Below are 27,638 nucleotides of genomic sequence, written 5' to 3'. Positions count from 1 at the left end.
ATGGTCACAGAATCGTGGAGTAAGTCTGCTTGAACCAAAGGCAGGGCTTTGTATGCATCATTCACATTAACTTAATATAAGCAGTGAATAAAGATGAGATGAATCATTTAACTGTGGATTTCCCACTTCAGGGAGCTGTGCAGCAGTTTTAACATGCTACCACTAGGTGGAGCTAAAAGCTGATATTTTGAACTAATGATCAGAGGCTGCTGTAAGATGCACACAGCAAACATTTTGGGCCTGACACCACAATTTGTGCACAGTGTACACAGCTACTTCAGACGCACATACAAAAACCAGCTCATCCACATGTGTGCGATCTGCACATCATACAGAACATTTATAGTTCATTCAATCCTCAAAATACGAAATCATCCTCATCAGACTGTCACGTGTCCCTGTGGCGACTCCAAGAAAGGCCTCGTCTCACGCTGAGCTTTGATTTAACAGGTGAAACACATCCACACCTCAGAGTACCTGTTAACGGTTCCTCCTGCAGGTTTTGGGTCGGTTGTATGACTCCACGTGTTAGTGGATCTTTGTCTACAAACATCCTAAACCAACTGAACCCATGATCTGTGCTTAGGCAGGCGATCAGAAGCAAAAGCTTAGTGGGCAGGACCTCCTGAGAGGCAGCTCTCCTGTACCAAAGATGAGTGCTCAGCACAGGCGAGCAGCCATTCATGCCCTGCTGTTTAAACAACATTAAACAGGTTTTTAAAGCAGCCGACATGAGTTCATGTGGTATTTAAAGCTGGTAAAATGAGTTCACTTTGTAGAGCAGAGTAACAGGACCACAGTAAGATTAAAAAACAATGTCGATCATTTTGAGAATAAAGTCAAAAATCTTTTTAGAGAAAAACACTGAAATGTGGCGATTACAGTCGTTTTAAGTGCTACGGCTGCACTGTGAGCTGGTGAAATGCTTCAGGATCAGGTTTAGTTGCAATAACTAATCTGCACATTTCCACTTTATTCTCAGAAGGATGTTTATGTTAATGTGCTCCCCTACACTCCTCTGTAGGAAGGACACTTGCAGCAGTAGTTGTTTTAAAGGAGACAAGGCCAAAGATTTTTGTAAAGCTCCAGTGGATTCAAAGTTCAGAGTTTGCATAAAGGTGGCTTTAATAAAGACAGACTTACAAATAAAGTTTTTTTAAAGCTTTAACTCCAGAACAAACTGGAGAAACTTCTCAACTTTTAGTTTTCAGACGACGGCGCTCTCAACTCAGCACGCTCGCCATGATGTGTCACTTTGTATCCAGACCTCCTGCTGGATTCTTCTTCATATTTCACACGTCTTTGCAAACTGTGAGGTCGCACACAACAAAACAGAACAACAGAGATGCATCTGTGCGGACGCTGTTTGATCCCAGGGAAATGAATGAATCGGATATCTGATCGGAGACCGAAGCAGAGTAGTGTTACTGGTCAGACTTGTGCCTTATAGAGCTCTTCAAAGTCCTGTTTCACTTTTTTCCACCCAACACACACGCACACACACCTGCAAATTAAATTTAATAAATAAGACGTACAATGTTGTAAGGCAAAGTTGATCATGCACTTGTCACGATAAACAACAACATACATGGCAGCAGAATCACTCCCACCCACCAACCCTTCATATCAAGCTTTCAGATTGTTGCCTGCTGACATCCTGATCTCGTACATCTACCCCCGATTTCTGCAGCAGGGTGAACTCTTTGTTCGGGGGAGTCGAAGCAGCAGGCTGGACCCACTGTGAGGTTTAGACACGCCAACTACAGCTGGAACTGATACAGGACGAGTCAGAGGCTCGGATCCAGCACCCAACTGCTGTTTGCCTCAGGACGTCCCGAGATAGCTCTGCAGCTTCCTTACTGTACTTCTGTCCAAAGAGCAAAGGTCAAAGTCAAACGTAGTGTTTGTAATGTGGAAGTGTCCGGTCTCTTCAATCAGGTTTACAATCTGCAAGACAGAAAGTGAGAGTGGTGGGCACAGGCTGGGTCAAAGTAAAGTCTGCAACTATTAACTATTGTTCTACATTACTACTTCATCATTATTATTTCGTCTAAGGTCTAATATTTATTTTAAACAAGCAGATTTCTTTATGCAGTCATCTGCTGCAGGCACAGCACGCTCTCAGCTGGCCAATCAGAAGAGAGCTTCGACCTGCGCTAACGTGTTTCCTCAACTGGTCGATTTAAATCGTGTGAATAAAATCTGAGATCTGAAAATCACTGAATTCAGTTTTTACATCTGACACGGATCCCAAGCTTTGTAGAAGTGGGTTTGTGTCTGATGGACGTATCGGACACTGCTGACATCAGCTCACCTGTTGCAGTATGTGACCTTCTCTTAGTGTCATTAGTCTTTTATGCAGCTCCACCAGCTCATCCAGGTAAACCTGAAAAGCACACAGCAAACACGGCTGTCATGATGTAGCAGTGGCTGATGGTAACAAACCCCAAGACATAACAACACTTTCCATATTTCAGAATATTTACTAGTCTACTCCACATTACACGCACTGTTTCTAAAAACCAAAGACACTCGATCTCACCTTATCACACTCCATGCTTTTGTCTTGCTTGCTCTGCTTGGTGGGACTTTTTACTTCCACTATCTGACAGACAGAAGAGCAAAGAGTCACCCAGGGTCACGCACACACCTGGATACTGTGGCTTTCAATCATGCTGATCTAAGACATAAGCCAGTATATTACTGATATGATTACCTGGTTATTAGTAGACTTTAATAAGGGCGGGGCCTCACTGCACGACAGCGGGGAATGGGAGGAGCTGTCACTTCTGCTGCCATCACTTAAACTAATCCTAAGTGTGAAGTCACAAAGAATAAAGACATTAAAACTGTTGTCTCAGCTGTTAGCTAAAAACCGCTAACAATGAAAAATCCCCCATCTGAGAGAGTGGGGACGAAGGACGGTCTTTAACATGAAGATGACTCTCGCAGAATCAGTGTCAGGGAGGGGCCTGCTAGATCAGGGGTGTCCAACTCCAGGCCTCGAGGGCCGGTGTCCTGCAGGTTTTAGATCTCACCCTGGGTCAACACACCTGAATCACATGATTAGTTCATTACCAGCCTCTGGAGAACTTCAGGACATCATGAGGAGGTCATTTATCCATTTGAATCAGCTGTGTTGGACCAAGGACACATCTAAAACCTGCAGGACACCGGCCATCGAGGCCTGGAATTGCCCACCCCTGGCATAGATGATAGAAAACCGGTCAACTGTTGGAGACGGAGACGATCTGGTTAAGTTATGCTTTTTGGCCAAGGTTGACGGCACGCCTCCACCAACAGGATGGTGGAGAGAGTTGGAAAGAGCTTACATGAAATACTTGAAAAGTTAGTAAAAGGCACGTTGAAAGAACCTTTAGAAACTGTCCCAAGCAATTTTAACCAAGATTTAAATAGCGGCTCTTCATCATTTTACAGGTTTGTTGTTAGAGGCTGGCTCTACTGCACAAACATGTGAGATACAAAGTAGCCCTCATAATAGCAATATCCTGGTTAAAAGGAATTCATTACCAATGTCTGCACACAGCTCTATGAAACTAAACTAGTGTGCGGTTCAGCCATTCGAAAAGCTGCCCTCGGGTTACTAACCTGTGCTGGTGGTGTGTGAGGTGTGCTGCTCGATCCGTGTCTGAATCCACGTCGTCGTTGTTGTCCTCTGAATCGTCGTCGTCGTCGTCCGAGTGCAGATCCTGCATCACTGACTGCAGCGGGCCAAGCACTGAGTGGAACAGTTCAATAAAGCCTCAGTCATTGCAGTTTAAACCTCAGGAATACAAGCAGAAAGCTGCAGATTGTGACGTTGGTACTGTAAAGCTCAGCAAATGTGGACTGGTGATCTGACTTTCAAAGGGAACATGCACACATCTCGAACTCTACATAGCTGACTTACAGCTCTGGTTTTCAATTGTTCTCATTGCTCAGGAAAACAACATGATTCTTTCATGTTCTTCAATCTCAAAATGATTTCGCAGCCTCTCTTACGACGTCTTCAACTTTCTGAACCGACTCAAAGTAAAAGTTTATAAACCAGGGCTGTGCCCGTTTGTTTACAGGCTCAAAGTGATACTTTAAGAAGATTTGTGGTAATAATGTTTCTGATCATTTACACAAAAAGATATTTTCTGCAGCATTTCTAAGTTTGATTAAATGAAGGGCATCCCATGATTGCTTCCAATGAGCTACTGTCACTGATGACACAGTGCCGTTTGCAGCAGCGTGAAAGTGGCACGGCACTGCAACACAGAATAAGTCAAATGTAGTACAGAAACAGTCGTAGTTTGGCCTGGAAACTTTTGTTAAACAGTAACTAAAGTAACTTAACCTTGTGACTCTTTAGGAACCTGCACAATATTTTCACAATAAAACTGAAGACTCTTCTACCTGGGATGTTGGGTCATGAGTTGAGCTTTTTAACCTGCTGCTTTGGTCTTGCACCATGTACTGTATCAGTAACTTTCATCCACTGTTTGCTCTTCCTGTCACATGACGTCCTTCAGCCACACTTGGTGGAGTCATTTGTTTACATTTGGGTCACATGACACCAGCAGCTAATATCTGCCCACACACAGCCTGACTGTAGCGCACAGTTTTTTCACCTGAAGGGCTGAAACAGGTTCTTGCATATGTTGCAGAGCACTGTGATTGTTGGAGGTTCCTGAAGTTGCTCCACTGCAGACTGACACATGTGGCTCTCACTCCCAGACATGCCCAGGCTTGTCTCTTAATTGTATGCACTAGGGATCATAACCACCTGGTGTTGCTATAGCAATGATATCTCAGTACGACAGTTTTGTATCACGTAAGAATTTGTGTATGATTGCAGACAATATGATATACACAGCTAGTTAATGCTTCCACTTTACAATAATAAAGCTTATGGTTCATATTAGAATATGTAGGAGGGATCACTCTCCTCAGCCTTCCCGGGAAAGTCTGTGCCAGCGGGCTGGAAATGAGAGTTCATCCACTGCAGGAGCACGATGTAGAGTGGCTACATAAGATGCAGGTTCAGGCATACCAGGCGAATTCAAGGTCTGGCTATACCAGCATGGTATAGTACCAAGACTCATTGGCAAGTCCTGCATGGGGCGTTAGGGACTCGGGTCCACCCACTTCCAACAATGGGCAATAGCTGAGCCCTGGCTGAGGAGAGGCATGGTCCGAGCCGAGGTCCGGCAGCTAGAGGAGGAAAGCACGGAACTGGGTTTACAAGGAATCTGGACATAGTGGGACCTGTCAAAGCAGACGATTAATTGGCTTTAACTTTGGAGCCTTTCCACATCTTAATATTGCTCCGCTTAGTCTACAAGTCAATGACGGAGGAGCCACAGTGCAGGTTATGTGGGGCGATGGCACACAGGCTGGAAGAATGCAAGACTACTGTTAGCCAGGGAAGACAGAGATGGCGCCATGACCAGGTCCTGAGACTGAGCAGTACTGTGAGAAAGTAGCATCACACAACACCAACATCAGGTGGCTGGAGGACCCAACAGCAGACCAAAGAACCTCCCAGAAAAAGCCAACATAACAAACACAGACATCCAACAATGACTCCACAATGAAGAGCTGGATAGTACTGGACACCTACTGGCTAAAGAGGCAAACAGCCCTCCAAGAACACCTGGCAGCAGCTGCTGGCTAATCAACCACACACAGTGGTGCTGGACAAGGAGCAGAAGGCTGCAGTTGTGATAGATGTGGCAGTCCCAGCAGAGAGCATGTCAGGAAGGGGAGCAGGAGAAAAACTGGAGCCAACGTAGAAGGTCAAGAACGAAGTGGTCCCAGTAGGAATGAACGCGTTAGGAGCTGTAATCCCTAAAGTGGAAGAGCCAGGCACAACATTTCTCACATGACCGGGTCCACTGCCAGAGACCTCGAGGTCACCGAGATTCAAACTCGTCGACGTCGTTAGCTTAAATCCTACGTAGCCTCGTTCTTGAGGTACTGCATGCACAAACCTGGCTCTCCACCCCAACCATCCGACCAGCGGGGTGATGACAATCAGCCTTTTTACAGCCGAGAGGAAAAACACAACATGCAGAGATATGTCAGGTTTTCATGATCCAGCCATTCATCCTTCCTTCAGTGGGTACTTCTTAACTTCAGTTCCAGACTTTCTCTTTGATATTTGGTCACATTGGGGCCCGATGAATGTAAAAACAAAGAATTACCAGATTTGGTTTTTTACCTTATTTTTGTTTTTAAGAAAAATATCAGCCACATCTGATAAAATTTTATAGAACAGCAGCAGTATAATGTCCTCGTAAGTGGATATCAGGCCCTTGTAGAGCAAAATTTAGTATTTTGGTCTAAATAACCCAAAATGTGATGTCCACATATGTGGACGCCCGGTCCTAGGTGGTTAACATGAGAATAACATTTTTCAGGCAAACGCCTCCATGTGTAATTAACATAGAGCCACAGTATTGTTACTGTTTTGTAATCAGCCATAGGCACTAGCACCGACTATTTTAAAGTGTTACTGTTACTAGTAAGCTAATATAAACGAACCAACCCAGTGACATCACATGCTGATGTCGGTAAACGTGTTATATAAACTTAAACTTTAAGCACTTACTTCTTAAATCGAGCTGCACAGACAGCGTTACCTTTGAGAGCAGGGCTCAGTGGTGTAAATTAGCCTTCATACATGTAGCGTTTCATGTCCACTTTAATGATAACAGCTAATTATCTCAAATCGTGAGCATGTTAAATTCCCACCAAGCAGGTTAACGATTATGGTAACTGTGTAACACTTCAGTTTTCTTTACATTGGAGTTTTGCTGAGTGCTGTGCATTGTTGTGAATGTCAGCTACATGTGTCGTAGTGAGGAAAGAGGTTGTGTGTCTGCCTGTGTGCAGGGGTGCTGCGTGTCAGCTGGAGGCGGTGAAACAACACTGTTCAATATCGATCCTGCTGCTAAGGAGCGTTTAATCCAACAGGAAATGTTAGTTTTAATTTGTAACAGTGTAGCAACCTTATGACAACCATACCACAGTCTCTACAGGGCACACAATAAGTGTTAGGCTACCACTGTGTACTTGGTGTTACGCTTGCATGACAACAGACTGTTGGACGCATCATTTTGCTTTCTTTGATTTCTACCAGTGAGTGTGATAAGTTTATGTCAGCTGGACCTAAAGTGATGTTAAAAACACTGTTTAAGCTTCACACTGCCAGACTGAATACTTCCACCTGTGTAACACAACAGTTGGACTCACTATAGTCTCGTCACATCCTGACATCACCCCAGCCCTGTCCTCTGTGCATCGTGGAAAGTGACGATGGGAAAACATTCAGACACTTTGTGCTCACGTTAGTTTTCCTCTCCCAGATTCTCCCAACAAGCAGCTGAAGATCTATTAGGATAATTGTTGTTATCACAGTTAATATTCCAGATTTATCTGATTACATCTCAACACCCCACCACCCACCCCCCTTTGTCCTGTGCTGTTGTTGATTTGTTGAAAAGAAAAGTCATTAAAAAGTGAATTCAATTCTTCTACGGTGCTGATGAGCACACGCATGTGTGCGAGGCGGCTGTTTGCTGGTTTGCTGAATGGCACTGAACACATGTGCCTGTACAGTTTAAATCATTTGCTCACGATTATGTTTAATTTCACGTGGCACTCGTGATATAAATCTAATCACAAAAACAAACAAATCAAAGCGCTGCAGTTTATTGGTTACATCGCTTTGACTGCACGAAGTGTCACGTATGACGTTAGTGTCACTAACAAACAGCACAAACTAAACTTTGTAACTTGTGTGCACGGTCCAAGTCGGTTACCTTGTCGTTTGTGGGGTGTGGGAGCAAAGCTTGAACTGGAGCTGGAACCCGCTGGACTGGGCTGCTCAGACTGGGAGGAAGAAGAGAAACAGGCAGCGATTAATGATAAAAATATGACTCAAACTGCTGTTTGACTGAATGTGGCGGTTCTGCAAACACAGAAGCAAATGAATACTATTCGAGCCCCGGCTCCGACAGTCTCGGTCGTTGTGTCCTTGGGCCGTTGCCTACTGGTGGTGGTCAGAGGGCCCGGTGGCACCAGTGTCCAACACCATCGCCTCTGTCAGTGCCCCCCAGGGTGGCTGTGGCTACAATGTAGCTGCCATCACCAGTGTGTGAATGGGTGGATGACTGGATGTGTAAAGTGCTTTGGGGTCCTTAGGGACTAGAAAAGCGCTGTACAAATACAGGCCATTTACCATTTACTGTTATTATTATGTATGTGCTGAAAGAAGACCAAACCCAGCAGGAGTGGACCAACCTGGACTCACCAGTGTTCCCACTCTGAACACGTTCGGCTTTCAAACCACCTCCAAGGGACAGGAATTAAGAGTTACAGTGAGGGGGACTCTCTTTATTAAAAATATGTTTATTTATCAAGGTTTGTATTTATTTTCAACAAATACAAACATAAAACAAACGAGGCTGCAGAGAGCACTGGATGTCTTTTTCCAACTAATGTCAGAACTATCTGTCCTGACCTTAGTTGGACAAAGAAAAGCTCCAACAGGAGCCTGGTTTCATAGTGCCATCCATCGTCTGTTGGGTCGGCAAAGCATCAAGAGAAAATTAGATTTTTGTGTAAATGTTCAAGGTTGAAGCAGTACCTTTTATAACAGCACACACAGTTCACATGAAACAGTGTGTGCTAACATTTCCATACAGTCCTTCCCTTCATGTCCATGTTTGTGTTTGACACGTCTGTAGTTTGGATTCATAAAAGCCAAAAATGAAAATCGTTCTTTTAAACCCTTTCTTGAAGCAGCATCTGCCCACAGGCAGCAGAGGCTCACACAGCCCAGAGTGAGGATGTTTGACTCTTTCAGATTGACTGAGATGTGGACTTAAACAATGACAGTGCACGTTTAAACGTGTTTCAATGTACATGCACAGATACATAAGGAAACCTTCACAGTGCAAAACATGGTGAGGAGAAACGTGAGAGAAAGAGCGCACAGCTGCTCTGCTGGTTTACAGGCTTCTTCAAAGTGTCATAAATCTGACCGGCACTCCTGTTTACGGCTTTTGTTCTCCTTTACTCCAAGTAAGCAAACCCAATCACATCAAGAGACAATAAACCGACAGCACATCCAGGAAACTGTCTGACGGTCTAGTTTAGAAACCACGGGGAACAAAGTGGGAAAAGTTGATGCCTGCAGCCGCTCTCACATCCACAGCTCGCAGCGCTCTGCCTCAGCTCTGCTCCTCACGCTCGAACCATCCGATTCATCTGCTCTGGATTTCCTCTGATTAGTTCCCAACAATGGGTTCAGCTACGGTTCCCCCGCTGCTCTGCACAGCGAGCAACCCACTCGCTCCTCCACGCGTCCACTGTCACAGATCAATATCCCATCTGTGATCTGTTCAGCCTACAATAATGAATCCCGCTAACCTGCAAAGCTAATGACAACAGATGGCTGGCACTTATTTCAGTTTGAAAATAAGAGTGAGAGGATTGTCCACAGCAGCAGACGACATCACTCTCATGAAGAGCAAACAAATCTGGGATGTGATTAAAACAGCTGAATGTAGAAAAACACTGCACAGACTCAGGATAACATGAATACTGTCATTCAAAATAAAGATATTATTTTTATCATGTTTGAATTTTTAGACACTCTTCCATAATTAAATGTTCTTCGTGCTGTGTGATGGTGATGAGTGGACACTTAAATCAAATAGATGATGAACTTTCTTTTACTAAATTTATCTGTCACCAGAACGTCACCAGTGTGACATCGTCAGCATCCTGAGACACCAGCATCTCTGTGGGGTCCTGACCATCCAGCACAAAGCGCCTCGACGATGCGGCGCCATGGAAATAAAACCGATTCGTTTTAAACAGACGTGAGCTGGTCGGAGGCCACACCCAGTTTCCCTTCCTTCATGTCATCACCTCGTCCGCGTTTCCTTCTCTGCCGTTTTTATCCGAGCACTCACTCCCAAACTCTGAGATCAAAGATGAAGCAATGGGAGCGCTGGGCTGTGTCGCCTCAGGCCCACCAGGGTTGCTAGCCTGGGCACAATCAAATGCCTGGAATTTGTCAGCCCACATGCTTTTTACAACCAGTAGCTGCAGCAGCCCCCACCCCAAAGCTACTTCCATGACAAAAACACAGGTTTCGGTGCCACTCTGTGAGAACTCCTTTGACTAACCACGCGGCAGAGAACGATGCATGAAAGAGCTGCACTTCATACAATCACTGACAACAGAAATAAAAACTGCTGCAGAAAGAAATGCTGTGAAGCACAAACACGCAGCCATTTGATTCTTTCAAAGCTAAAAGAATTAAAGAGGAGCTGTGCTATTTACGGCCCTTGTTTCTCCTCAGGTGCCGTAAAACCATAAATCTTTCTCGTCTGTGATTTGGCTTTAAAACTTCTTTATGGGGAGGCTCTCTGCAAACCAGCGTGGGCATGGCAACAGGGTCAAATGTCAGCCTGTTCATGAAGCTGCAGCATTTTCCTAATTTGGCTCACGGGTTTGAAGAAGACGCAGACACTCTGTTAGATACTCGACATCTTCATCATCAGCTGTTTGCTCCCAAACCAATCAATGTGCAGACGAACGCACCAGAACTTCCACCAGGTTTACTGGTGGAAGTTACCAGTAGATGAGCTCATTCCCAGCTGTAACGACAGTAAAGCGTCACGTTTACTCACATCCGATCTGGCAGACTGGTCCTCCATATCAGAGTCATTAGCATCAACCAGGTCCTGGAATGGCGGCAGCGTGGACACGCTCCTGAGGTCTGCGTCCTCGCTTTCTGCTCGTAGCTTACTGCTGTGCAGCTGCGATCTGTCTCTCAGTAGTTTCTTATCCAAACACGGACCGTCTAACTCTGAAATCTGCATTTCCGAGGAATTCACAAACCCCTTTTTGCGTCTTTTGGTCCCGTGATCGTCACCTTCGAGGCCGGACAAGCGCTTGTTTAACCTCGACGCATGAGTTATCCCCTCAGTCCTACGCTCCTTAGACAAAGATTTGGGCTGCTTGAAGCCCATCTTAGGATTGATCTCTCTAAGTGGCTGGTTCTCTTTGGGTTTCCTGGAAGATTCTTTGGGGGCTTTTCCGGGTTCCCAGCCCGAGTCCCTGAAGGCACTTTTGGGGTCTTTTAAATCTTTTGGGGTCTTGTCTATATGGTCCTTAAATGGCTTGTGGAGTTTGGAGATGCTGCTGTTGTCAGAGCTGGTGGTTGTGGCCATGATGAGGAAAGTGTTTCCTGTAGAGCCATCCTGCAGATTGAAACAAACACAGGAGATCAGATAGTAGCGTCGGATATTTAAGTAGCTGTAGATGAAAAGTGACATCAAGCAAAACAATAACAGAAGAGAAAGAAAGACTGAAGCTACACGGGAAAAACACGTAAAGCTCAGAGTGTTCAGGCACAAGGCAAAGGGAAGCTCCTCGCGCTGTCAGGGCGCTAATGAGACCATACCGCTGTCAGCTGATACAGTATCGAACACACCACCGATTTTACAAGCAAAGATGTTTTTAAAGGTGCCGTGGACATGAAACCCACTCAGTCCACACATGCAAGGACATCATACACGTGCACATATTAAGTTATGCATAGTAATGAAAAACAATGCAGGGAAAAGTGCTGAACACACTAATTGAAACTTGTACAAAAACCTTTATTGATAGTACAGCTTCAAGATGCCTCCTTTATGAAGGAAGCAGTCACACTGCTCAGGTGTGGTTTCGTCCCAGTCTGTGGGATCATAATCTGAACAGGTGATTGGCTCTAATCCCAACTGTCCCTCACGCTGATGTTGAAACCAAAGCTGATTGGGCGAAACAAAAACACAAAGTGTGGAACAGATCAGCTGATTCTGTTTGCTAATGTGTTGCTAATATCTTTCTACATTTTCATAGTTTAAACCAAGTTTTTCTGAGTAAATATGAGTTCTAAATCAGTGCATTCTGTTTTTATTTACATTTCACGCAGTGTCCCAATATTGGCTGACAAACACTGCAATGATCAACTGTACAGCGAAACACTGATGCTGTATTACTGTAAAACACTAAATATCTGTTTCTTTGTCCACAAACATCCACACGGGTAAATCTTCGGCCCCTGACATTCTGATGTACGTCAGATATTATAAAGTGGATCCAAACAATCTCAGAAAAATGAGGGATGTTCCTGGCCACTCATTTCTAAGCCGACTAAACGAGGAAAGCCAAACGGCTGCTGTGAAACTAAGAAACACTGCAACACACTGTGGGTTCAGTTTGAGGGCTGTATAATGGACAAACACTGTAAATGCTGCTCAGCTGTGTGGCGTCTCACATCGTGCATGATGAACACGTTATCCTCCAACACCAGACTAAACCCAGAACAGAAACAGGTAACCTGATGGTAACCCTCAGCTGCATCAGAGGCTCCAAACTAACCTGCTGAGGTTGGTTTTAACAGCAGTTGTTCTGGTTTCATGTTCCAGCTATAAAAACATGATTTTGATATCAAGCCATCTTAATTTTAAACTTACCACATACACTGATGTACTCATGCATATACACACAACGGACGATGACATCTTTGCTGCTGAGGAATTATTTTCCCTTTTTCCAATTTTCAAAGTGTTTAAAAAAAATGTTTAAAACGTTAAAAAGAAAATATTTCAAACATTAAAGCACAACATTGGTTACTAGTAACCAAAATAACACAGGTGGCATAAAAACACATTGATTTGAACATTTGTGACCCACCTGTGGAAGACTGTAGGGTCCAGTCTCTCATCTAAAGGTTAAATATGATGTGAAGATAACTTTCTACTAAAGATGTTCATGCACTATTAAATATGACAAAACGAATACACTGTGGCACATTGTGCTGTGCATTATTAATGATGCACATTGATGCAATTCATAGAAACACCATAAATGATCATCCATTTCCTCTGACGGGTCGTTGCATTAAAATAAATATATCAATAATGACTTTGGTTTGCAGAGCGCCTCACATGAAACCCAAGGACGTGCTAGAAACAGTATAAATGAAAATATAGTGAAGAAGCCCACAGCTCCCTCACAACAACCGCCTTCTGCAGTTTATCCAAGGAAACACAGAGACATTCCCAAGCCAGCCGAGAAGCAACCTCTCCTGGGACCGCCTCCCAGAAGGCCACGCCCTGAACACCTCACCCCGGCGACAGCTGACTCAAATGGTAAATGGCCTGTATTTATATAGCGCTTTACTAGTCCCTAAGGACCCCAAAGCGCTTTACATATCCAGTCATCCACCCATTCACACACACATTCACACACTGGTGATGGCAGCTACATTGTAGCCACAGCCACCCTGGGGCGCACTGACAGAGGCGAGGCTGCCGGACACTGGCGCCACCGGGCCCTCTGACCACCACCAGTAGGCAACGGGTGAAGTGTCTTGCCCAAGGACACAACGATGGAGACTGTCCAAGCCGGGGCTCGAACCGGCAACCTTCCGAGTACAAGGCGAACTCCCAACTCTTGAGCCACGATCGCCCTCCTTTCGATGTAGAAGGACATCGACTGCAGTCCGAGTCCCTCTTGAACTCGTCACCCTATCACAAAGCAAAAGCCCACCTTCAGAGAAAGCTCACGTCTTGCATCTGCGATCTCATTCTTTGCACTTCAGCAGTGAGTAACAATAACAGGCCTAGTTTTATAAGCGATGGCTGCTTTGCCATTTTCTGGCAGACGACTGCGTATGGGAGACACAATTTTCTCCCATTGGGCACCAATTAAAGCGTTAACATTAAACAACTAGTCCTTCTGATACGTTTAATGACAGCAGCTCTGATGATTCAGGCACATTCCTGCTAAGAATAGGCCGAAGCACCTCGGTTCAATTCAATTTTATTCATACAGCCAAATCACAACAAGCTTTACATTGTACAGTATATCCTATAATAACAGATACAGAGAAAACTCTTATCCACATACAACACCATCTCAGTTCTGTTCACCACAGCTCAATTATACACATTATGACATAATCATTTTGCCTAGCAACAAACTTTTAGCATATATAAACTTTACCACCATATTATTATTTATTAATTGATTTTTTTTACTTTTTTAATTAAGTATATCAACTAACAATATTGTAGTTTTAGTGATTCATCTAAAACAAAATAAATAAATTAGTACCAAACACCGGTGCACCCTGGGAGAGGCTCCAGGCCCCGACAGGCCAAAGCGTTTAGTGCAGTACAAGCAGGAATCACCCTGAGGTTTAAAAAACATATTTCATGCTTGTGCTACAACTTTTTTGCAGCAGCTGGTCTTTGCTGCAAAACGAGCGACCTTTGTAGCAGCGGTGCTATAAGCTAACAAGGTAAAGAGCAGAGACACTGACCTTGGACGCAGTAAAGCCTTTGCTTTTCTTTGTGTCAGAGCTGTTGGGAAGTGTTGCCAGCTTGAGGTGGGAGCCAAACAGGGAGGTTGAGCCCTCCTGCATTATCATCACCTGCCAAAGGAAAATCAGCAGCTTAAATGAGCAGAGAGTTCTTTGCTTTCAGTAAATGTAGAGTGTTCAGTCTCTACCAGGACAGCTGATAATGAATCAGTCATTTACTGAGTAATATCACTGTGTTTGTAGAGTCAAGTACCAGAAAAAAGGACATCAGTAAAGAATGTTCAGCTTTACTGTCAAGCAGCTTGTGTGAGCACTTTTGTACATATTTGTTCTATATTACATCGATTTCATCCCAGTCATCCCAGTGACATCAGTGCCTCACATGTACATGTAACTGACTTGGCTCAAACCCATTCCCATAAAAAAAAAAAAAAAAAAAAAACTGCATCAAAAACAACAACAACAATCAAAGAAAGAACAACAAAGGATTCTTCACTTGTACAAGTGAAGATGGATATCATGAAGATTTAGAGTAACACATAAATGCCACACAGTTACCAAACACACACAAAACCATATGACCATAGACTATACTGGCTGCACTCGAGGTTCACCTGAAGCACAACAAGTGAGCACCGCTCCAACTGCAACTCCAATCCCCAAACGTTTGATCGAATGCTTATATAGGTCATCATGTGCTACCACATGCCCCTCTTCATGAAACGCCTCACGTGGTCTGAAATCTTACTCAAGAACAGAACCCGATTCCTGCCTAGCCTAAACATTTAGCTAATTACGGCTAATCATGAAGTGGACCTGCTGTCATCTTAGATCGCAGTGCAGGGGCGGGGCCGGTGTCCTGCAGGTTACAGAGCTCAACCTGGGTCAACACACCTGAATCACATGACTAGCTCATTACCAGGCCTCTGGAGAACTTCAGGACATGTTGAGGAGGTAAATAAACTGGATTAAAATGAAGTCAGTGCACATGAAAGTCCCAGTGAGGGAATTGAAAAGCTTAGCAAAGGATGGCAAGTTAAAGATGTGTTTATTGAACTCATTATAAACACTTTATCAACATTTTAACAACATAAACCGTTGTTCCACGATTTCTGGCACAGCTTTAAAAAGAAACACATGCTTTATGTTTAGCAACAGCGTTTGATTTTCGTACTGCACATTATAGCAAACATGTCCACTTTGGTCCTGTCCATACACAACCACAGATTTGTGACTTTGTAAAGCTCAACTGTGCTGCTCTGTTATTTTTGGCAAACTCCAGGAAGACAGTCGCACTATGTTAACGTAGATGTAAACGCTCCAGACAAGAAAACAACCAAAACCCACAAGTCTTGCTGGTACTGAAGCTCTATTTTAGTTGAATTGCATGTTATCACTGTGCAGTATTAGTAAGGAATGTAGGAGTGCCTTCACTGGCGTCTCTGTTCTCTTACTGCGTGTCTGTGGTTCCCAGCACTGATACTGGAGTGAGATTTACAGTCTATAAAGTCTTTAAAGGACTTCAGTGGCAAAGAGAATATTTTCACACACTTACTGGATGTTAAGTCTGTTTGCCATGACTTTAAACCAATTTGTTAAGAAAGTAAAAGATCGTGTAGCTATTGTGATATTAATCAGAACCAGAATACTTTATTGATCCCGAGGGGAAATCATTTAATATTAATAATTAATAATTATATTAATACTCAATATTAATAGTAATTATTAATTAATAATATTTAATATTAATTATCACTACAGCGTCATTATTTATCTTTAAATTCATTTTAATGACTGCTAACTACGATGCACTTTTTCCAAAAATTATCCAGTATTTTATTTTGAGCATGAAATGCGGTCACTTCCGTTACGGTCTTTGTTACGTTCAACAAACCGGATCGCTTTAAGAGGCACAGCGCACGCGCGGCTTGGCGTACCCGCTTGAGGCCTCAGAAAGAGCACGAGATGCAAAGAACCAATAAGAGAACAACAGATCCACAGATCTCCAATCAACTACCGGCAACCTCCCGTAAGAACGCTACGTTCAGGTCCCAAAGGAAACCTGATGTTTCTGCCTTAAAACAATTAAATGTAACGTTCAAAGTCGCTCGAACTGGAGTTTAAAATGATAATCTGATTGTTCCAGGCTAACGAAAAGAAGTAATTCAGTGAACTCCAGTTTCCCCTTTTCTGTGCATATATGTTACTAAAAAGGTTTTTTACTATACTGCATAATAACGCCCAAATTTGGACAAAATAATAAGAAAGTCTATGAAAAACCCTCTTATACAAACTAGCCTTCAGTGTACTCCAGAGAATTAGCTTAAAGTGTCATATAATAACAACAATAAATAGCCATCATTATTGTATAGCACTATTTAAAACACATTTCTGAAACTCTTAACACATCACAGAGAGGTCTACATATCGCATCACACAGTATAGAAATATGTATATTCAACCATAAACTGTTACAGATCCTTCTTGCAAACATATTAACATTAAAGCAGTGGTGTGAATCATAGTCAATAGGAAATGGATAAATGGATGGAGATAGAAGGAAATGAAATTACATCTAATTATTACTGGTACATAGTACAGTATAGGACTGCTGCATATTCTTCCCACTGAATGTGTCCAGTTACCCTTAATTAACATACAATGAAAGCTGAGTTAGTCTGAGGATTGACCCTTGTGGGATCCCATAGGAGTGGAGTAAGCCCTGTAGTTATTTATATGAATTTTGAAGTGTTTGTGAGATAAGAATGATGAAAACTATGTGAGAGCATCACTATAACTATAATCTCAGTTCACTATTCTGTTTGTTAGAATGGCATTAATCACCTTACCATTACTCAAGAATATTGTTTTGGAGTTTCAGCAGGCACAGTGATTTACACACTGGTGCCTTCCTGCAAAAAAACTGTTCCTGGTATTAACGCCTGTCAGCGGGGGGCTGTATTCCTGTCTTCTCCCACAATCCAAGGGCCCTAAATTTAATTGACCATAGTGTGAATATGAGTGTGTGGTTCTGTCTCTCAGTGATGGACTAGTGGCAGGTCAAGAGGTACCCATGACAGGTGGGATGGGTTCGTGACACCACAGGTTCCTAAGTTGGAGGAGAGGTTAAGAGGATGGATGGATGGTGTTTTAGTGCTGTGACTCTGAGAGAAACTAGATTAGAACTGATGCAAGGTGCAGGGTTCCTTAACCAGTTGAAGAAGCAGGCTTTTGGAAAACTTCAGTAACGACTTGTATTTTAGAAATGTGGCTGTAATTATATAACAGTGGAAGACACAGGCTGCCTTCAAGTGTTCAGGTATCCAAAGCAAAAGCTGATAACATGAAGGAAAGGGGAGATGACCAGAAAGGTATCTTTGAGAGATTTACCAGGAATAATATCAGCAGAAGGCTATGCATATGAAACATGGTATTCACAAAATGGAAACTGTACATTCAGGCAACAGTTATTAATTAAATTAATGTTCAAAAATATTTAAAATGAAAGATTTTACTACTTTGTGAAAAGTATTAGTTGATCTTGAATTTAAGGGCATCGACTCATCTTTCTAAAGGTGGGACGGGGACAAGAAAAACCCAGAGAAGTAAGTGTTGGAGGGACAGGAATATTTTGCAACTCATTCGCTTATCTGGCCATAGGGAAGTCATTTAATTGGGTATAAAAGGAGCATACTGGAAGAACAGGGCTCTCATTGGTTTACCCATCTACAAACTGTGTCACAATATCAGAATAATGTTCTGCAGTGTAAAATCTTTACTGGGTAAATCTAGTAAAGATCTGAAAACCAACATGATCTTCTGTTACTCAGGTGGCACGCTGTCATGGAAATCACTGCATGGGTTTAGGAACACCTGCACGTTCTGCCTGTGAACACTGACATATCCAAATGGTCTGAGCTGAAGTTTGTTATCAGTGTTTAAAAAGGCTGCATCTCTGATGGTTGGCATTAGATCAGTGCCTATGGAATTGGCACCTTGCACATTTGGAAAGGAACCAAGACTGAATTATATACACAGGTTTTAGAGCAACATGTGCTCCCATGGAGATGATGTATTTTACATGTTTATGGAGGATGTTGCTAAGCTGCACACTACAGCAGGGCTTTGTAGTGGAAGACCGCAAGTTCTGCACCAGATATTTGATGATATTTGTGACATCACGAGAGGAAAAGCCGCAGGACTGTTGAGCAGCTCTGTCCCTTATATCAGACAAAAATGGGACAACGATGCTCTCCGAAAAGTCCAGCACCTGGTCTCCTCAGTTCCCAGGTGTTTATGGATGGTTGTTGAAAGTAGAGGTGATGTTGGAAACATGGCCATGCTGCAAGCTTTTTGGGATGTTGCTGCCACCAAATTCACAATGAGCTCATTTGTTTTCTATGTTATGTTATGAGTAAAGTATGGGTTCATGAGATTTGGAGGAGGTAAAGTTTTTTGAACAGCATGTATAACTTTAACTGAGCTTCGTCTTTCTTAGCCTGCTGCAGTTACAGTTACAGCCGCGTATCTGTTACAGTGAACCTGCCGTCAGCTGTATAACGTTAGCATTAGCTTGTGGTGATGCTAAGCTGCTATTAGCAGGTCCTGTTCAGCGCTAAGTTGTGTCCGGACGACTTTACAGTTTAGTTTTCTCCGTATTACGATCACCAGATAACTGTGGATGGCCTCGTGTGTACGGAAGCTTCGTGGTGAAGCGCTTTGGCCTGTGGGAAATGTAGGAAACACCAGGACGAGCTGCGCACCGCAGGAAACAAACATGCTGCTCTGTCTTGGGTGGTCGGCTTTGCCATTTCCAGATTGAGCGTTGTTATATATCTGGGGGATTACTCCTGATTAATTATTTGAGCTGTCTCGTACTATGTGGCTGTATCAGTGTGAGTGCAGCTCATCATGGTGTGTCGCACTAATTTAATAACAGTAGATGTTAGCCTGATGTCCTCTTAGAGACCAACAGAGCAACGCTGCTGATTTCATTTTTGTATTTTATAGTTGAAAGTGACACTTGGGACACAATGAGTGTGCGTCCCAATGTATTGTGCTCCTTCAGACACAGATCCACACAGCATGTGTATATAAACCATGGAAGAAGCAGAGCTTTCATAGTGACACACTGCTCAGCTTCACAGTGTGTGTGACACAGGTGGGTCACTTGGATGGGCAGAGGTGAGGCCTGGTAAAAAGCTACAGCTGTAAACTGTGACAGTGCTCATATAGGGGGCTGTTGGGGTTGTCTCACTTTTGGATGCAGGCTCCAGGGGCCGTTAGGGGAATTGCAGTTTTTGGCACTTCTGCACAGGTTTCAGTTTTCAGCCCTGGAGGTGCCGCCTGATATGAGGTGACACTTTTGTCTTTGTCCTCTCACCGTCTGTGAGAGGTGAGTATCCACCATGTGAGTCCCTCCCTCTCCACCAGTCGGTCAAGTTCAGCCATTGACTGTCCAGACTGACTGTAGCACTTCAGCCCACTGTGGGGCCAATCAGAGGCTCCAGACATGTCAAATAAAGTGAATCACTACTGAAGTGCAGTTTTAAAACCCTCACATTTACTGAGGAACGTAAACTAATGTCATTGCTGTAAAGACTATACACATATACTGCACACATACTACATCCATGATATAAAGCGACAGCCCAGGATGGACCTGGTCTGTCACGCCCTCGTGCCTACCCCTCCAGCTTTCAGTAACTTCCTACGAAACTCCTCTGTTGGATTGTTGAAGGTGAGCTTCTCACAGCGGAGGTGATTGACGGGCGGGTGACCTTCCAGGTGGAGGAACAAGTCATAATCAAAGCGAACTTTCTTCGGTTCTTCCTACGGAGAAGTGGAAGGAAAACCACGAAAGGGACAAACAATAAAAACCCGTCATGCAGCACGTTACCCACATCATGCTCTGTTTTTGACTGCATCATTTAATTAGATTCAATTCAATTTTATTTACACAGCATCAAATCACAGCAAAAGTCGCCTGAAGGTGCTTTATATTGGACAGTAGATACAGAGAAAAATCCAACAGTCATATGACCCCCTATGAGCAGCACTTTGGCGACAGTGGGAAGGAAAAACTCCCTTTTAACAGGAGGGGCGGGGCCATCTGCTGTGACCGGACTACCTTATTCAGATCCCAAACACCCTCTGAAGCCTGAACCATGAAATAACAGACAGAATTTTTTTTTTTAATTAATTAATTAAAATTTAAATTTCATATAAACCCTTCATTTTGATTGAATTTGCTACATCTGGCAAAAATGTGTTGTGCAATTTATTTACTTTCTTCAGGGGAAAATAAATAAATCACACTGATTATGTACAAGAACTGTATTTGTTAAATATGATACACGAGGCACTAAGTAAGTACCACAGTAACACAGCAAACTCAAGTCCTGATTGTAAACGACTAATTAAAAAAAATAAGTTGAGAAATTTAAGGCAGCTTTCAAATGAACATCCATGTTTTTGCTGGGTTAAGATCAACTTTGATTTTTTGCTTTTGGACTTAGTTTCATTATTTTTACTGGCTTTTTTAGTTTGAATCACCATTTGATGAAATGATGACAGTTTGGGTTGAGACGACCTTTGCTCAGGAGTCAGCATCTGTTAGATGTGTTCAAAAGGCTCTCTGCTAGAAAACGTCAAAGAAAATGGAGCCAGTGGAACCAGTGGAACCAGTAACAAGCTAAAACTCTGGAACAAATGCTGCTTCTGAATTTTGCACCAATAACCAATAATGGAGCTCTTCCAGCACTACAAAATGCACCTTTCTCTCCACTGGATGTGCCAGTTCATGGCTCTGACCCAGTATCTGTGTGGGGTCGTTTAATTTAAATCTCTGCATTCATGACCTACGTTACCAGGTGTCGTCACCCAAAGAGAGAACCAGTTCATCCAGCCTTTACCCTCACATGGCAAAGGTGGCATCGCCTTTAGGCCCAGCTGTGTGTGTGACCTGCTGCTTTGTTAGAGCTGCACACACACCTCTGAGTATTGGTAGGCCAGTTTTTTCTCTTTTCCAGCAAAAACACTTTCAAGAGAGCACAACTGAATCACGCGTACACTCCTTCAGTAACGTCGCTGCAGAAGCTTCCACATAATACATAAAATGTTGCAACAGCTTGAAAAGACGTGACTCTTGATAGAAAAATGAAAACAGCTCTGAATGGACACATTTGACAATCAGCCTCTCCAAAGCTGCAGTTCAGGAACGACCTGGTGCAAACCCGACACATGTTCAGAGCATACACAAAAACCCCTTCATGGTTTAGAGGTTCAGGGTCTTACAACAATAGTGCATTACCCACAGACACAAACCCTGGCAGCTGAGTGCTGCTTGTTAAATGTACCTTGTTTCTGAAATAAACTTCGATGGGCAAGATGAAGCCTGCGTATCCAGATTCCTCCACTTTGTACGGTGGATCCTTGCACACTGAAAGAGAAAACTGCTGTTAGACTTCAGCACCAGGAGGCTGACAGTTCACAAAGCTTGCTTTAAATTCATGCAGTTACATGAAATGCAGAGCAGCGCTGAGTGTGCTGCAGCCATCTGGTTGGGTTGCTGGGAGACGGCCGCTCTGACAAACACAAAAAACCCAACCATTACATAAATCACATCCCCTCCACACCTGAACCAGGTGACAGGACTGTATTAAGACTGTTGCTTCATTTATTGTGTCATTAAACACACTAATCCTGCAGCTGTGTTCTCATGAGACCTCATTAACTCAATTTCTGCAGCCTACTCTGATGCATCGATACAGAGAGCGGGCGTCCATTAGAGCCAAAGCCTTAAACACACATGACAAGGCCAAGACGTCCACGCATGCTCGTAGAGGAGCACACGGATCACAGCGGATCCCTCCTGAGTCACAAACTGTACCAATGCAGGAAATGTACTAATTAAGTTACGTGTGCTTATTGAACAAAGGAAGCTTTTCTTAATTCAGTCGGTCAGACGTCTGCCCGTCCTCCAGTCTGTTTCGGCTAAAAGGGAGATTTTCCTTCCTGCTGTGGCCGAGGCCTTGCTCATTGGGGTTGAGCGGTTGGTGGGATTTTCTCTGTACTTCGTGGTCTGTGCCTTCACGTGACTGTTGTTGTGATTTGTTGATCACAGAGACCTAAAAGACCTGGTGACCTCTAATTTCCTGCTTCTAAATCCAGACAGGCTGTTGTGCTCGGCCCTAAAACTCTTAGAAACAGCATCATCGTGGCCTCCAGTGAAGCTGTGAGGAGCCATCTTTGAGCAGAATATATCATTCAGTGTGCACAAACAACCACGTAGGTCTGTGAACTAAGCTGAGAGTGATTCTAGCTGCACGATTGTGAGTCAGTGTTATCAGACAAGTGCCATGAAAAGCCTCAAAGCCTCCAGTTAACCTGAAACGCTGCAGCACGAGTACCAACAGGAAGTAGAAAGAGAGCATATCTGTCACATATTAGCTCCTCTTCACTGACTCCCTGTTAAATCCAAGATTTAAAGTCCTCCTTCTGACAGACGAGGTCTCGAATAATCAGCCTCTGTCGTCTCTTAAAAAGCTTGTAGTACAAAGTTATACTGATAGAGCACTCCCTCCTCAGACTGCAGCCTTATTTGTTGTTGCTAGGTAGAATAGGAGGCAGTGCCTTCAGCTGTCTCTCAGTGGCCCGTCTCCTGTGGACCAGCTCCCAGCTTGGATTCATGAGACTCCCCATTTAGTTTTTGTGTTTTTTCTCTAAAGCTTATTGTTAGAACTGGATCAAGTGTCTCTGAGCCGTATCCCAGTAACACTGCAGTAGGAGGGCTGCTGGGAGACTTCATCATCTATCACCATGTGTTCTCTTTGAAAGCTACATATTTCTTATATAAGATGACGTAATCAGGCACTGTTAGCATCTCTGTTTGAACACTTATTGATAGATGTACATGACAACACACTGCCACAGTACTAAAATAGTTTAGCAAAATGCATTTGGAAACAACAATGTACACGTCATGTAAGTTCATATAAAGTTTCATCCAGACTGATCACATGTCTCTGAGGTGAGGAGGAGCAACATCACCTCATTACATCATTTTATTCCCTGTTCACAACCACAGTTTAAATCATGATTCAAGTACAGATTTGAAGCTTTAACAAAAGTATTGCTTTCATTTCTCAGAAATATTTTAATGCTCTCACCACATTTATTGGACACATTCATTTTAAATATAAAGATTGTTTTTAATACCTTGATGAAAATCCTTTGCAGATGATGCCTCAGGTCTAAAACTGTATTCCCAGTATTCCCAGTGTGCCTCCTTAGTGTCATGGTAACACGTTGGCTCAGGAAGTGACAAAGTCACTTTTTAAAGGCAAATAAGAAGCTTTAAAAAATAAAAGCTGGCATATGAAACAAATGGAGCTTCCTGCTGTGGTGACCCCAGAGTGACTAAAGCATTTCTATAAACTAACACAAGAATAAACGAGAACATATCAAAATGAAAAGTAACTGCCATAAATCTCATGTACTTACACAGAAAAGTCAAAGCTCTGCCCATCAAAGCCCCGACTGTGATGACCTCAGGGCTCCACCACAGCAATCACAGGCTGCCACTGTGCCGCTGAGTGCTCTCCCAAAAAGCCGCGGCCCGTCAGGCCCGTCGGGCTCGTGCAGTCTGAGTGTTGCACAGCAAAGCCTCCGTGGTGTCATTTCTAAAGCATCGTGCTCATGCATTGTTCTGGCTTGTATTGCTAGTGCAGACCTAGCATTACAGCACAGCCTGTATTGTTTGCTGTATAGGCAACATCCTGTAGAAACCGCTGGCACTGTTTGGTTTCAGACTTTCAAACCATTCACAGCCATGAAACAGGACTGAGCTTATTTTCAGCATCACCTCAAATATAATGAAGGCTTTCTTTATGCTGTTGGAACGTCTTCTTCATGTTGGTGACACGTTTGAAAGTGTTCATATTTAAAGTGCAGTGATGTGTGTCTACATATTGTAGTAAATAAGCTGTTGATAAGATGAACAGGTGCTGACTTACCTGTTCCTGTTTTTGGGAGCCAGTAAACAGGCTGCTGGTAGCAGATGGACAGTACAGCCTGGCTTATCGTTATGGTAACAGCAGGTGGGTGGGACTGGGTGTGTTTGGGGAGGGGCTTGGGTTACTGTGTTAGTATATTAATAGTATTCAAAAACAATATGTGTTTACTGATGCTGCTCATCCCCTCATTGTTTAGTATATGTAATAAATAATTGTTATTATTATCAATATTATTATCAGGTTAAGTGAAATTCATTCAGTCCAACTCAAAGAGAATTTCTATTTGTGCAAAATATTCCGTTTGCATAACATCAAGAAGCATAAATTCTTATTAAAATATGTAAGAAAACCAAAGTGTTGTTTAGTTCGTGGGTGGATGGCTGAAGGGTAATCTTGGTTTCCTTTGTTTGGGACAAACATTTGGGAATATTTGTTTGAGAGGAAGAACTTTATATTATATATATTATATATTATATATATTATATATTATATATATTATATATTATATATATTATAACACACGATAACTTTAAATGAATGTCGTGTTTTTAATTCCGCTCCGGACTCGTGAATCTCAACCCAGCAGCAGCGGTAACGTTTGCACGTCCTCTCCCGTTAATGCGGCAGGTAAATAATCAACTAACAGTGCATATTATGTTAGCGCGATCTGCCTTATTACAAACCTGCCATCACTGTGCATTTAGTGACCATGATGAGAGAGACAGAGTCTGGCTCAGACGCTGGCAGTTCTCACTGCAGTCTGCCGGTAGCGTCTCCTTTCAGGCAGGACAGACGAACGTCACCGAGCAGTGACTCAGTTTGTGGTCAAAGGCTTGCACCGATTTTCGGTAAGTGAATGTGTTTAATTGTAGGCAGGGACATTACTGGATATTCTTGTGTAATTGCTACAGAATAATTTATGTTAAACTTTGTTATTGCTACAGAAGAATATTTATTTTATTATTTTACATTTACATTTTTCTTTCCCGGGGACCCTGTGACACCCATTGAAGAGCTGTAGGCTGGATCTCTTAAGGTCTCACTGTTGGGTTTGTAAGGCCATGTTACTCCTAAATTTCTACCTTGTTCAAAGAGAAGATATAAAACAAAGTTCTAAGCTAATCGACCTCAGTGTTCTCCTTTTTTAAACAGAATCGATAAAGAATCGAAAATGGAACCGGAATCGTGAAAATCGTATCAATACCCATCCCTATTTGTCGGTACTGCGCAAAGTGGCCAACAATCCAGCAGCAGCGACCGATTGGCTGTTGGCGGTCAGCTCCGCCCTGTCGTCCAGCCAGCGCCTGTCCTCCTCTCTTGTCCTGATTGTGACTTATCTCATCATCATGGGTCAGGAAAACATCTGCCAGCTGGCTTTGAAAGCAAGCCAGGCTGTCGCTGCTGCCGACCCCTGCCAGGTAGATAACCCACACAACTGTTCTCTTAAATCTGTGGACTGAATATAAAGTAATGCATGTTGTTCCCTCTGACATGCAGATATGTTGTATGTGAGGCAGCTAGCTTGTGTTTGTCTTTCTAAGAGCAGTAAACACATGTTGATAACCTGGTGTTTTGGCACCAACACATGACTTTGAAATGGTTCAGATCAGCAGGAAGATAAAAGCTGTCACTGCTGTGTGATTGCTGCTGATCTGCTGCCGTATAAAGGGCGAGGTTAGGGAGTGCTCTAAGGGGACAGACCTCCCTCTGGACTCGTGTTGGAGTCACTAGCTGCAGATGAAGTGTGAAGTTTATCCCTCATTACTCAAGCGTGCACCGGGCCCCAGAGGATTCACCTTCTGCTCTAATTGCTCCCAGAGTGCTGCACACACTGGTGTTTGGATGCACTGGTTGAAGGTTGTTGGCATATTTGAGTCCTCTGGAGATCTCTGCTCGCTCGTACTTGTCATGTTAAACGTGCAGCAGCAGGTCTTTGTTACAGGAAAAGCCAGAAGCTAACCACTATGAAACCTTAATGATGATTTACTGCAGTGATGTTGATTCAAAGTGATGTTTTTGGCTCGACAGCATTAAACGTGTGCACGTACAGGTCAGTGATGCAGCCTCTGTACGGTCTGACAAAGTGCATTTAATGTTTGGTTGGTGTGTTTGCTGATGTGGGTGTTTCCCTCTGCAGGTCCCGCCCCTCGTGCTGCTTCTTTTGTTCAAACTGACCAAAGAAAAGAATCCCGTCCTGGCTCACGCTGTTCTCACAAGCCTGCCAAACCTCGGCACTCATAAGGTACGCAGCACGACTAAGAAGAACCTGTACTGACTGTGAGCGTCTGGAGACAGGGCTGGAACATCAGCAGCACCTTTCTACTTCATCTGAGCGCTCACAGTGTGTTTTAGTCCATCATACACACATATGAGCTTTTATCTGTGGGGTCATCCAGGTCATGTAGTCTGAGGAGCTTCTCTTCATCCAGGAGGCTTCTAGAGTTTAAAAACCAGGGACCCGCGTGTCCCAAATACCAGCCTGTGAGCACAATCCACCAATAGCAGCGATAGATGTTAGTTTAGTTTTTTGGGTGGTTTAAGTTGCAAAGCCGTCATTTCAGTCTGCCAGGAGCTGCTCAGTTCAGAGCAACATGAGATTTTTGGTTGCCAGTAATTTGCTAATAGAACAGCCCCAGCTTTGTAATGAAGTGCAGTCAGTTGCCCATAGACGTTGCCTGATGAGTGCAAATGATTAAACAGAGTGCACCTGTGTGTAATCTAATGTCAGTACAAATACAACTGCTCTGTGACGGCCTCAGAGGTTGTCTAAGAGAATATTGGGAGCAACAACACCATGAAGTCCAAAGAACACAGCAGACAGGTCAGGGATAAAGTTACTGAGAAATTTAAAGCAGGCTTAGGCTACAAAAAGGTTTCCCAAGCCTTGAACATCCCACGGAGCACTGTTCAAGTGATCATTCAGAAATGGAAGGAGTATGGCACAACTGTAAACCTACCAAGACAAGGCCGTCCACCTAAACTCACAGGCCGAACAAGGAGAGCGCTGATCAGAAATGCAGCCAAGAGGCCCATGGTGACTCTGGACGAGCTGCAGAGATCCACAGCTCAGGTGGGGGAATCTGTCCATAGGACAACTATTAGTCGTGCACTGCTGTCAGGGACCAAGCAGTAAAGCATAAAGGACACAGGTGGTTTTAATTCAAAAAAGGGGTTTTATTGACCCAAAAATATGAAAATATATTTAACAAAGCCAAAACTTAAACAGGCAGACCAATAAAAGA

At 43.4% G+C, this 27,638-nt stretch overlaps 3 protein-coding genes across 4 annotated transcripts in view; all 3 read right to left on the bottom strand.

The window, feature by feature from the left end:
- LOC113015885 (NACHT, LRR and PYD domains-containing protein 3-like) overlaps positions 1-27,638 on the bottom strand; it is a 525,401-nt gene that overhangs the window by 82,019 nt on the left and 415,744 nt on the right. The window lies entirely within an intron of this gene.
- On the bottom strand, positions 1,101-15,232 carry LOC113016051 (protein AF-9-like). Of its 2 annotated transcripts, none has more exons than XM_026158535.1 (9): positions 14,995-15,232; positions 14,381-14,491; positions 10,695-11,267; positions 7,812-7,881; positions 3,610-3,739; positions 2,717-2,813; positions 2,543-2,605; positions 2,315-2,386; positions 1,101-1,947 (listed from the first exon to the last, which is right to left on the bottom strand). In XM_026158535.1, exons 1-9 carry the CDS (start codon positions 15,073-15,075, stop codon positions 1,825-1,827), a joined length of 1,320 nt encoding a protein of 439 aa, XP_026014320.1. In that variant the 5' UTR covers positions 15,076-15,232; the 3' UTR covers positions 1,101-1,824. The 2 variants fall into 2 exon arrangements, with proteins under 2 accessions (XP_026014320.1, XP_026014330.1); XM_026158545.1 differs by having other exon boundaries at positions 15,090-15,232.
- On the bottom strand, positions 20,036-22,007 carry LOC113016331 (protein AF-9-like). The gene is made up of 3 exons (XM_026159092.1): positions 21,902-22,007; positions 21,739-21,821; positions 20,036-20,212 (listed from the first exon to the last, which is right to left on the bottom strand). The coding sequence occupies exons 1-3, from the start codon at positions 21,990-21,992 to the stop codon at positions 20,051-20,053; spliced, it is 336 nt and encodes a 111-aa protein (XP_026014877.1). The 5' UTR covers positions 21,993-22,007; the 3' UTR covers positions 20,036-20,050.

This window comes from Astatotilapia calliptera, chromosome 3 (assembly GCF_900246225.1).
Source record: "Astatotilapia calliptera chromosome 3, fAstCal1.2, whole genome shotgun sequence".
Taxonomy (NCBI): Eukaryota; Metazoa; Chordata; class Actinopteri; order Cichliformes; family Cichlidae; genus Astatotilapia; species Astatotilapia calliptera.
The sequence above is the reverse complement of the archived record's forward strand: the minus strand, read 5'-3'. Positions and strand labels throughout refer to the sequence as shown.

Excerpts from the sequence above, each read along its gene's own strand:
- LOC113016051 (XM_026158535.1), bottom strand. The coding sequence starts at position 15,075 with ATGATGACCTATATAAGCATTCGATCAAACGTTTGGGGATTGGAGTTG. Across the intron at positions 7,882-10,694 it reads ACCAGTCTGCCAGATCGGAT|TCTGAGCAGCCCAGTCCAGC; the intron begins GTGAGTAAACGT and ends TCTTCCTCCCAG. Across the intron at positions 2,814-3,609 it reads CTCACACACCACCAGCACAG|GATTAGTTTAAGTGATGGCA; the intron begins GTTAGTAACCCG and ends CTTCACACTTAG.
- LOC113016331 (XM_026159092.1), bottom strand. The coding sequence starts at position 21,992 with ATGGTTGGGTTTTTTGTGTTTGTCAGAGCGGCCGTCTCCCAGCAACCC. Across the intron at positions 21,822-21,901 it reads AGCGCTGCTCTGCATTTCAT|TGTGCAAGGATCCACCGTAC; the intron begins GTAACTGCATGA and ends TTTCTCTTTCAG. Across the intron at positions 20,213-21,738 it reads AAGTTTATTTCAGAAACAAG|GAAGAACCGAAGAAAGTTCG; the intron begins GTACATTTAACA and ends ACTTCTCCGTAG.